At 43.5% G+C, this 11,807-nt stretch overlaps 1 protein-coding gene and 1 long non-coding RNA gene across 2 annotated transcripts; both read right to left on the bottom strand.

Moving 5' to 3' along the window:
* Nucleotides 1-75: 75 nt before the first annotated feature.
* On the bottom strand, nucleotides 76-9,419 carry cstf1 (cleavage stimulation factor, 3' pre-RNA, subunit 1). Its single transcript, XM_056438100.1, has 6 exons — nucleotides 9,371-9,419; nucleotides 7,626-7,814; nucleotides 7,248-7,525; nucleotides 6,947-7,144; nucleotides 6,358-6,748; nucleotides 76-1,259 (listed from the first exon to the last, which is right to left on the bottom strand). Exons 2-6 carry the CDS (start codon nucleotides 7,792-7,794, stop codon nucleotides 1,000-1,002), a joined length of 1,296 nt encoding a protein of 431 aa, XP_056294075.1. The 5' UTR covers nucleotides 7,795-7,814; nucleotides 9,371-9,419; the 3' UTR covers nucleotides 76-999.
* Nucleotides 3,940-6,351, bottom strand: LOC130208777 (uncharacterized). Its single transcript, XR_008834483.1, has 2 exons — nucleotides 4,654-6,351; nucleotides 3,940-4,302 (listed from the first exon to the last, which is right to left on the bottom strand). It is a non-coding gene; the product is annotated as an uncharacterized LOC130208777 (long non-coding RNA).
* Nucleotides 9,420-11,807: the final 2,388 nt, after the last annotated feature.

Raw genomic sequence — 11,807 nt, 5'->3', positions numbered from 1 at the left:
GTCTTAAAATACCCACACGATATCACCATAGCTGTGGTTCAGGAGCTCTGAAAGGGGACTTTTCACAGAAGAGGCTTGTTCCTTTTAGTCGTTTAATAAAAATTACAACAAAAGGACAAAGACAAAATAGAAAAGTGGGAGGGGAGAAATAAAACAACTCTGGTAAGGAAGAAATATAGCTAAGAAATCTCAAAAAAGTGTTCCGAGCAGAGAACGGAGTTTTAAAAATGGTCAGGCTTTTGAGACACAGGTCAAGTGAGTCGTCCTCAAAGTGTAATCATCAAAACGAGAAAATCTAAAAAGAAATGATGGTTTGTTCCGAAGGTGACGCAATGCTGCTTTTACTCCTTTTCTTTCAGGGTAACGTCAATATTTTTTTCCCCGCAACCTATTTTGCCGTGGTGACCCTCGTCTTTTCAGTTTTTTTGGGATCCCATCGGCCAGACCGCGCTCACGTTGACTTCAGATCTCGTTGAGGTGAGGACAGCATGTGGACAATTGATCTAATAACCGGGGCTATAGTAAAGCTGAAACCGGCTGTCTAAGCCCTGAAAACCCAACAGTTCCCGATGATGTTTCAAAATAAAAGCTTTTAAAATTAAACAAAATGAGGGGGGAACGAAATGTGTTCGGCCAATGCTTTACAGCCGCTCCTTTGACCACGACGTCCATCCGATCGGTCAGGTGGAGACAAACGCCGAGTTCTGATCTGGCGTATCCAAACGCAGAAGTCATGCCAAAAAGACAAGTGAAACCACAGTCTTGGGGACATTCAATTTTGAAATTGAAAAACAGAGAAGTTACTCCTTCAAGTGGCGTCCCACAAGTTCCACTGCAAATTATATAAAAAAATAAAAGTCCCCACAGTTGAGAAGGAAATGGCGAGTTGGCCGAGGTCACGGAGACGGAACATTCTGGCCATTCCGTTTGGTTCTCGGACGAGTGGAGACAAAGTGAGAGGGGGAGGAGGCGGCGCAGGCGCCAGGGGCCGGACCCGCCTCAGTCTGTGGTGGTGCGCCGGTACCAGAAGCGGGCCCGGAAGTCGTCGCTGCAGGTCATGAAGCCGGGGTTGGTGGGCGAGTGCACGATGCAGCGGACGATGTTGTTGTGTCCCAGCGACAGCAGGTTCTTCCTCTCGGCCGTACGCGAGTCCCAGCAGCACAGGCTGATGGTGCGCTCGTCCGGCAGCAGCACGTAGTCCTCCGTGTGGTTGAACACGCCCTGCGTGCGATGCATCTGCCGGCCGCTCAGCCCCGCCCCTAAAACAGACCGGGACACAGGGTCACCACGGAGCCCACGCCGTGGAAATAAAGTTCTACACATTTCAGAACATTTGACCTTTCGCACACTGGAAGATCACATTTGAAACGCGGCATGACGACGTAAAGATTTAGTGTCGAACAGACATCTTCTGAAGAGCTTGAACGCATCATAATGTCACTCAATGCGGCCTACGGCGAGCTTTGTTCATACTTGTGCTTATAAAGAGACATATATGGAACGCTGCATTATTCTGCGGCGAAGAAACATAATTAACTGGGAAGAATCAAAAAGACAACGAATGCAACTCAAATATGAACATAAGCTGAAGGGTTAACCAGCAATACACCATAAACAAACATCCACAAAGACGAGGGATTGTCATCATCTGTAAACGCCTCTTCATGAACTTCTGTATTGCCTTTGTACAAGTCGTGTAAAGAAGAACATTTGAGTACTACATGCAGGGTAGGAAATTTACATATTTTTTAGAGGGTAGTTCTTGCCCTAACTGACTGAACTCCAGGGGCATTTAAAAAGAAATTGGGGGCACTTTTTGAAACTTGGGAATTAACATTAAACTGTTGTTAAAAAATAATAAATATAGTTATTTAGGCTTACAGTATATGAGCAATTGTCATTAAAATGGCAATAATAAGACTATTAGGCAGTAGTCTACAAATTCAAAGTGTTTTCTTAGATTCAAACAAAAAAGACAATCACATTCAATGTTATTCTTATTTCTTTGTGGCTATTTATTGTCATTACATTTTTTAACAACTATTAACAATTCTAACTTATTTCTTCTTTTTGTGTGTGTACCTATACAGGACACACAACAAAAAACAAAACGCTATTAATTTATTGAAATTAGCCTAGCGGCATCAGGGGCAGAATTATATTTCTTAGGGGCATTTTTGCCCTCGTGTATTTACGACGCCGACTACGTGTATCATAAAGAAACAAAAAAGGTTGAACATCCTGCAAACTATTTGATTTGGCTGCAAAATATTTACTCAAATTTAGTAGTTTCTAAAACATAAAAAAAAAAATTAATGTCTATTTTGTATGATCTCCAGACATGTAAATAGTGTTTATAATCAGTGAACTATTTGTGACAGTCGCGCAAGTTACAACAATCCAGTGGACCAAGCACTGGTATCCACGCGTCGTTTCTTTGGCGCGCGCCGGCTTCACGACGGCGAGTGCAACCGGCGCTTTAACGTTAGCCGTTAGCTTCGCCTTTTAGCCCATTTCAACAAACCCGCGCCTCGCATTTGGCGTGGCGCTTCTCAGGGAACAGTTTTTTTTTTAAACTGTGTTTTTTTTAGATTTGGGGTATCAAGTGCAAATTGCAGAGGGAGAAACAAATAAAGATTTTAACCTGAGGCGGAAACATAAAAAAGCGACGGGTTTTGAGAAATTCCTAAACTGTAGATGCAGAGAACCACAGAACGCGATGAGCTGAAACGGAAGCGATGGCAGAGCGGCCCCTTTTGTTTCATCTGGCAGCTTTAAGAGGTCTTTGGCAGCGACTCGTGGAGTACGGAGGAAGATGCCACGTCTGACTGTCGTGTGGTCTCACGGGGGTTACAGGAAACACAGAAACTAACTTAACTGTAATTGTTTTAATGTGTTGTACGGCGACCTAGAGTGCCTTGAAAGGCACCTTATAGATAAAAACGTTTATTATAAACAATAACGTCGGAAAACAGCTGCGGCTTCTTGCATCACCTTTGCATGATGCCACTATAATAATGGTAACAGGTATACATTTAAAAAAAGACAATAGGCAGCGTGTTAGCTTGTTTGATAGAGGTTCTCTCAAAATTAATATATTCAACCAACTAAATGACAATTTGTATATCAATCGAGCAGAATTAAGAGCATCACCATGCAAGGTCCCGAGTGTTTCCTGTGTGCCTGCGGTGAACGGTTTCCATAGTGATGCACCAAAAGCCTCATATAGAAGAGGAACTCTTGAACAGTTCTGCAAACTCATATTAAATGATTGGAAAAATTGACGTCAAGACGTGATGTCAACACAAGCGGAATTCATTGTCTTCTTACGCAAAATGTGTTCATTCGCATTTAGAAGGAAGGACACGGCACTCTGCCACCGCAAGAAATAACTGCTGATTCTTGAGTAGATGACGGCATTGGCCGCTGAAGAATGGCAGGCTTTTCATTCGACATATTTTAGATGAATAACGGCTGAAGCTGCAACACTCGGCATGTTCCTGATGATGTGACCAGCGTGACGAAACTGTCCCTCTGTGACGTGTTCGTCTGCTACGGTTGGTGGCTTCACAACGGTTGCACTCAGTCAAACCAATAGACAGTGGCCTGAATGGGAAATAAAAACTATTCATATACAGTGGTTAATTGCAGAAAAAAATTCCAATTAATTATTGTATTTTCACTTGGGATTACTAGTTTTTAAAGACATATTATAAACTGCTTAGCGCGAGTGTTAAACAGGTCATAAATAGTACAGGGTGTCTACAGGAATAAACCAGTGAAATTTAAGACTTTTTAAGACCACGTCTAAATAAAATTTAAGACCTAATTTACGATGGAAATATACATGAATCTAAATTAATTAATTCAAAGTAAACACACTGATGTCTGTTCAAAATTAACAGTATGGTGTAATGCAAAAGGATAACACAAATGTCATTGCTGTTGTAAATTATATTTATTAATACATTTTCAGAACATTTAGGTCCCATGAACAAATGTCTATAAAATTAAGTAAATATATTTTTAAAATACGTGCAACATAGTTCCTTTTGAACAAAAACAATCTATAAAATAACATAAACAACATTTCCAGCTGCTTTTAAAATGCAAATACATTTACATAATAGAATGTATGTGTGTGTGGGTGAGTGAGTGAGTGTGAGTTCTCATGTCTCTATGTAATGGATGTTTGTGCACAGGTTCATGTCTACTCCTGAGCTTTTGTGAATATACTAGGAAAACAATCCTTTTCAAACTGTATTAATATAAAAACTTCCAGTTGACATTTGGTCCATTCTCCTGGAAAAAAGAAAGAAAAAAGGCAGACATTAGCCATACAACAGTCAACACATCTCTTCATGACACCACCACTTCAGATTAATGTCAGACTGGATCAATATGAATGAATACTATTTTTACAAATTAAGCAACGCGAGCCATCCCTTGAGCCTAGTGTATACTATTTAGACATATTGACAGGTAAACACCACTCTACTACCATTCTAAAACTATTTTTAATTAGTCTAATTCATGTGTAGTGCGCCTATCCATAGCTGTTATTAATTTGACACATGAGTAAAGCTTAACTATATGATACACATACTCATATACATGAGTGAGTTAATACATATATATTTATGGCAGACTTACTTTGAGATGCTGAAGTAGGTCCTGGTGTCATGGCCCATGAGCTGTGCTCCATAGGATCCTGACGGGACGTGGTCATGTCACCAATAACGCACATGAAGTCCAGCTGTCTGCTCGCGGTGGTCTGGTCCAGAGACTCGTGGAACAGAATGAAGAACGCGCCGCAGCGTTGGTCTTCGGTGATGAGCTCTTTGTTGCACGGCGCTGGATTTCCTCCGGTGACCTCCAGCGTTGTAGCGTTGACGTCGTTGCGGGCGGCGGAGCAGGAGCTCGCGGCGGAGCAGCAGCTAGCCCCGCGGGCTGCTGGCGGCCTTCGCTAGTCTCTGTGCTTCTTGCTCTGCTCGTGAGATTCCACCGCTGGAAAGTCTCCCGACACATAACGCAGCTTCAGAAGCATTTCACCGACCGTGACCAGAAACACTCGTTCTTTTCTAGCCATTTTTTGTTGAACTTGCATCCCCCCCATGTTTTCTAAACTAGTCGATGCTTCACGTTGTAGGGGATTGATGGGACCGAATACGCGGGGCCCCTTTAAGAGAAGGGGCGTGGCCCCGGTGACACCAGAGACACCATAGAGCAGCAAAATGCGGACCTGGCGGAACAGATTGCCTCATATTCGTAATGACATGACACCCAAAAAATTTAAGACCAAGCCAATCTGAATTTAAGACAATTTAAGACTTTTTAAGGCCTTATTTTTAGGAAAAGCAATTTAAGACTTTTTAAGGACCCGCGGACACCCTGTAGTACCTCAGGAATATACATTTAACATGGCTGTGAAAACATCCTTCAGACTGTACTTGTACAAGCCTCTCACCAAAAACTGCCCTTTACAGGATATCGTCTCAACACATCTTGATTTCGTTAGAATTTACCTTCATGCATTTTTCTAATTATTTCATTGAATAGAGCCTGAACGCATCATAATGAAATTTAATGCAACCTCCGTTAAAGTTAACTAGCTCTTCTCCTGACAATTTCCTGTCTCACGCGCAGACACGTTTTGTTTGCCTTCAGTAACGTGTTGCGTTCATGTGCAGCACTTGGCCGGTGAAGGTTGGACTAAGACACTTTGAAGGCGGTTGTTGTCCTAAGCCACATACAAGTGTTTACCCGCAGGCGGGTAGGACCAGTACAGGTTTGATTTGTATTTCGTAGACAAACAACCTGGACACAGGTATACTGGAGACCTTTTGCAGGAGCCAAGAGATAAACCGTCACCACACTATTGAAAGAGGTTGAGTTGGCAAAACGTTAAGCACATTTGAGGTGTGCTTTTATGGTGACAGGGTTTTTCCTGCATAGAGAAAATTTGGAGTGAAGCCGACATGTGCTGCAGTTGGAGCGTGGAAAATAATCAAGAGTTGTCTCCGGCTTGTTTTACGCTGATGACAGGACCTGTGTTTTTGTGTTCCATTACCGAGGGGGGGAACTCGGCTTCACTATGCTTCAGCTGGATGTCAGTGGCTTGCGCGAAATGCATCCTGGAACATGTCGGCACAGCCAGCACACCTCCGCGAGCAGGGGAACTCAGCTTTCCCAGTTAATAATTAACAACCTTTAGCATCAACACCGACTGGACGTCCATAAAGAATAATACAAATAAAAAATGTTAAAAAAAGGTGCAGAAATTTCCCTTCAAATATATAAAGCATTCTAACATGTGACCCGTCTCCATGGGGCTGTAGCAAAAAGCTTGCTCCTTACCTGTGTACTTGACCAGTGTGCGGCCCGTGGAGATCTCCCACAGTTTGACCACTGAGTCTTTGCCACTGGACAGGATGTACTTGGAGTTCTTGGAGTAGACGGCGGAGCACACCTCGGCTCCGTCGTGGGCCTTGTCGAAGGTGGTCACGCAGCGGTTGGAGACGCCGTCCCACAGCTTGATGCTGCCGTCCTTGCTGCAGCTGACGTAGCTGTTGGCGCTGGGGTTGTAGCCGACGCCGCTGATGGTGTCCGTGTGCTGGTCCAGCGGGTTGCAGGACACGAAGCACTGGAAGGTGTTGACGTCATAGAGACGGAGGGTGGGGTGCTGCGTTCCCACCAGCAGGAAGTCGCCCGACGGGTGGAAGGAGATGGAGCGCAGCATTTCGGCTTCCTTTTTGGGAAACGGCCGACGAGAGCATTGGATTACAAAAAATTATAGCAGTCGGCAAAGAATTAAGAAATTAAATTGTTACCAGCCTTATTTACGTTAGCTTTGGCAATTTCTATGTAAAACGGCATATCGACAATTGTTATTCTCTCTAAACCTACGGGGGAAACTAAACAGAGACATATTTTGCCAAAAACTAACCTGTATATATTTAAAAGCTCTTTTTGCAGAGGGCTTTGAGTAGTCAAACAGCTTGAGGGTGTAGTCTCTTGAGCCAGAGGCGAGAATCTGTTCGGTGGGGTGGAAGGCGAGGCAGGTGACCTCGTCTACGTGGTCATACAGGGTCCGAATCACGGGGTGATTCTCCATGTTTTGCTGCGCCGTCTCGTTCATCATCACCTTAAATGGAAAGACACACACACACAAAAAATGTTAACACAACAATTCTGGATATATAAAAAAAAAAAAGGGACGGTGTACTCAAATCCCAAATCTGCCTCGCCTCAATAGGCATAGCACTCTTGGCCAGCATGCGCTCGGTGTCCAGGATCTTGATGGAAGCGTCTGCAGAGCCAGTGGCGATCAGCTGGCCATCACGGCTGTACGAGGCGACGCGGCACGGGCCCTTGTGGGATGTTACGTAGCAGGTCTCGTATTCCGACGCCTCCGGGGACATGGTCTGGACATCGGCATCGAACTCCATATCGATGCCCACGCTGGGCGTCACTGTGTCTGAGCGCCCGATGGCGTACTGGACTGCTGCGTCATCATTCTCCATCCCTGAAAGGAGAAAAAAAAAAATTTAATTGGAAACTGCAGTCCAGGAAACCTCCAGAACCATCTCGTCCCTCTGACGTGAGGGGTGGAAGTCATGTCCTACCGGTCTTTGCGAGCTGCATGAGCTGCTCGGAGGGCGACACGACATTCTGTGGTTTGACTTCAGTGATGAGATTGTTGGCGATGTTGGTGTAGCCGTCGTGGAGCAGCTGGCTGATGATGAGCTTGTACAGGTGCTGTCGGTCCTTCAGGGTCGGCTTTGAACGATACATGGTGTGACTGGAAGGGGCCCCTTCAATGGGGACACAATGAAGACACGTCAACCATTTATATCAGGACTACGTTAGCCGCTGTTACGTTATCCCCGTTTCACAAGGAGGCAATTATATATGTTAGTGCCGTGTTGTAGCCATCATAGCTACAGAGCTACCAACTCTCACGGTTTCGCCGTGTGACACACGCTCTCACGCCACACAACCAATTTTTCACGGCAAAAGAAATTCTGATTTTGGGCCGAGGCGCGTTGGTTCGTTTTCAAACTCCGCGACGACAGATGGCGCTAAGGAGCGCATCTATAAACCTATTCGCTGCATAGACATCCTATTTACCCCAAAGAGTCCCGGAGTGAGCAACAGAAGAAGATGTTAAAACAGACACAACGAGCAGAGACTACGGTGTGTTAATGCAGGGCTCTCAAGTGTCACGCATTGAGCGTGACAGTCACGCATTTCGGTCTTACGTCACGCACTCCCGCCACACATCGTATTTCTCACGCTGAAAAAACTCGGCAATTTAATGTTTTAATGTGCCGCAGCGCGCAAACATGAGCTGGCCGCGCTGCCCTCAACGTGGAGGAATCAAGCGCTCCCCTGGAGTTCTGCTGTGAGGAGCCACTTATCAGCCAATCAGAAAAAAGAAATGGGCTACACAATAGCCAATCAGAAAAAAACGTATCTGTTGTATCTGGGTAAGATTTCATCCAGCAACCAATGAAAATAAAGCATCCTGGATAGATATGTCACTCTTGCCTGTCTTCAAAACTTGAGAGCCCTGTTAATGACACGTGGTTCTCACTCTTAAACTTTAAATCTTGTGTTGTGTTTGTGCGTGTGATTTTGTGTGGTGATGTAAACTCAGCTGTCATAAGGAGCAGCAGGAGAGCACCGTGTTAACCTCTTGGTATACTGCATGCTCAACACATCAGAGCATTGTTTGTTAAGGCTGCCCACATAGCATTTATCACTTTATTTGCAGGCCTAGGAAAAGGACCCTCTCAAAAAAAATTCCAAACAGCACTTTGAACAAGAAAGATGTATGATAAAGAATTTAACATAAAGACAGGACATTTGTGCAATATAATTAGGCATGTTTTTGTAAATGAGAGTAGTTATTAAAAACATTTTAATTCTTTAAGGTAGCAAAGATGTCTCGTAAAAGACCTTTGCCAGGCCAGAATGCAGGGTACAACATGGGTACAACGCCACATTAATTCAAATTTCCTGATATTATAGCCACCAACGTGTGTGGCAAAATTTTGGTCACCCCCGACAAAATCTCACTCCAAGGTTTTTTGAAAAGTTGGCAGCTCTGTAGCTACGATATCTAGTACACGCGTCTGCAAACACACCGTGAGCTAGGACAGCTACAACACATGAATGGAACTTGTGCATGGCAGTGCTGCTAATATTGTTAGCTTGGATGCTAAAGTCGAAACTCAGCAGGAACGGAAACACGCGCGCGGATTTTATCCCCGAACCGGCTGCAGGTGCATACTACGCACCATCGGCGTTGGGCGCTATTTATGCACATGCGCTGAATAGTAAGTTTTTAAACATAAAAATATCTGACCCTCTTCAAACTTCCAATGGCGCTCCTGGACCCGAACGTGCGTTGTGCCGTACGCATTTGCGTCCTACGTCACAGTCCTGGAAGAGTCCCCCAGAGTGGCTTTTCAGAGTAAAAGTGCACGGTGATCGCTACATATCGGCGTAATGCTTTTATACTGAAAGGGAAAAACACCCTCCTTGTTTTTATTTTTGGTGAAACTGGTAACGCCTTAAACTATGCAATTATCGTTGATGGAGAAAACACGTGATGACTATTTGGAAATGAAAATATAACAATACACTTTCTGATTTGTGATCGTCTTTTAAACCCACGTAACGCTCTGTTTATGAAAAGAAATAAGAATAAATTAAAGATTATGCTGATTTAACTGCCTTATTTTTGTCATTAATAGTTTTAAAAGGACACTATTTGTTTTCCAACAATCCACATATCTGGTGTTTCCAGATTATACATTGTAATACTCTTCTGGTTCTCTTGGTTTACAGTAAATAGAAATGTGTTAGAGTGTAGATAGAGCACCTTCCATCTTGGAAACTGTGCCTATAATTTCCTATTTATTTTATAGTCTAATAATAACAACAACAACAACAACAACAACAGATTAAAGAAGGAAATAGAATGATATGCTTTCCTTCCCTTTTTTCTAATTTCTAACACATACATAATTTATATTAGACCCAGCAGAGGGGGCACAAGTACAGCATATCAAAGACAAAGAGAGAGAAGCTGTGAGCTTCTGCTCGGGATTGAGTGCAGCTTTGTTGCCATAATTCCAGTCTTTGCTTGACGGTTGTTTACTTGAAGATGCCTTCTGTTGAGTTATGTGCTGAACACAGCAGCTAAGACCGTGTCACAGGGTAAAACCGAGACAGTTATTATGGATTACACCATAACACTAAGAGGCACATGCACCGTGTTTGGCAGTTCGTAGTGGTGGTGCTATTTAAAGTGGTTCTGAAGACAAAAGTGGGGCACAAGACTGATATTTTTCATCTGCTACAAAGACACAAGTGAACATATGAGTGGATATAGCCCTCCAGCAATTCAGCACCCACCCACACTCAGTTGCCACTTCCTGCAATGTGGCTCATCGCTTCATTTGCTGGCACAAGAAGAACGAAAGGGAGTGTAAAACATGTAGATGTATTATGGCGGCTGAGCCTGTTAGAGAGGTGGGCTTTTTCAAACGATATATCTGTCATTTAATGTGCAAGTGTTTTGAGGCAGGCAACGTCACAGCCCTCACAAAATGAAGTCATATAGTTGAGGGCGAGGAACTGTTTGTCCCGCATGACTAAAGATGTTTTGTTTTTCTTGCAAAATGCTTTTTGAGAATTGTATGAGATGTATGCCTATTTTTGACTCCAAATTCATCCACATTGATAAATGTCGAAATAACTGGAAAAAAAAGTTCACAGGCTCAGCAACTTAAGGATCTGGGGGAGTAGCAGAACACATTTACTTGCTCTTTGGTCACTGCAGACCATCAGCTGTAAAACTTGACTCAACCCCCGTATCCAAGTAACCACAGTAACACGGCCAAAATATCAACAGCATTAAAAGCCTGCTGACTGTTTTGGAGAGGACATCTGGGCGAATCCATATCGACTATACACATACTGTGATTGAAAAAACATTTAATCTGACTCAGTCTCCACAATCTCGCCTGAAACTATGTTTCCAACCTGCAGGACTGTGAGCTGTAGAAGACATGCGTTGTAGGAGGTGTCTTGTTACCATGTCAACACAAAGCATGCTCTGGATCGGGCCTGCAGTTGCCTTGGAGACCAGAGTCGAAGCAGCTGAATGATATAAAAAAATATTTGTTTTCTTTAAGCAGATGTCATCTGATAGTTGCACAATGGATCCCACACAATGACGTATCGTTCATGAAAGATCCCGGCTTTAAAAACATCACTAACATTAGATCTATTGAGAGTCGGAGTATCTTTAAATGTTTTAATGGTTTCACATTTTTTTTAAATGGAATAGATGTAAAACAGCTATAGTCAATCATTTTGTAGTAAAAGGTCTGCAGAATCCACACGCTTGATTGAAAACAACCAATCAGAGCCCGTCTGATAGTTAGCTTGACCGTATGCGAAGCTATGCGCTCCTGTATTGCCGACGCTGCAAAGTTTCAGCAAAGTTTCCCTAAAAAGCTTAAACCTCACACTCTTGTCAAGCACATTGGTATCGCCAGATTAGTGACAACTTTATTGCTCGTCTTTTTTCAGTTTATGTGACCGGTGTCGCATGAAAGCATGGTGGAATTAGCAGACATTCATAGGAAATAGAAAAGTATCTAGCTAGCTAGCTCGATTTCTATCTGACGAGCAGCAATTACACATCAACACAGCGTTTTATAATCCTCCTGTTTCTGATTGGTTTCTGTCATGCACAGCGGATTCTTGCAAACGCCATAAGGAGGACTAAG

The sequence above is a fragment of the Pseudoliparis swirei genome, chromosome 18, assembly GCF_029220125.1.
Source record: "Pseudoliparis swirei isolate HS2019 ecotype Mariana Trench chromosome 18, NWPU_hadal_v1, whole genome shotgun sequence".
NCBI classification, from domain to species: domain Eukaryota; kingdom Metazoa; phylum Chordata; class Actinopteri; order Perciformes; family Liparidae; genus Pseudoliparis; species Pseudoliparis swirei.
The sequence above is the reverse complement of the archived record's forward strand: the minus strand, read 5'-3'. Positions and strand labels throughout refer to the sequence as shown.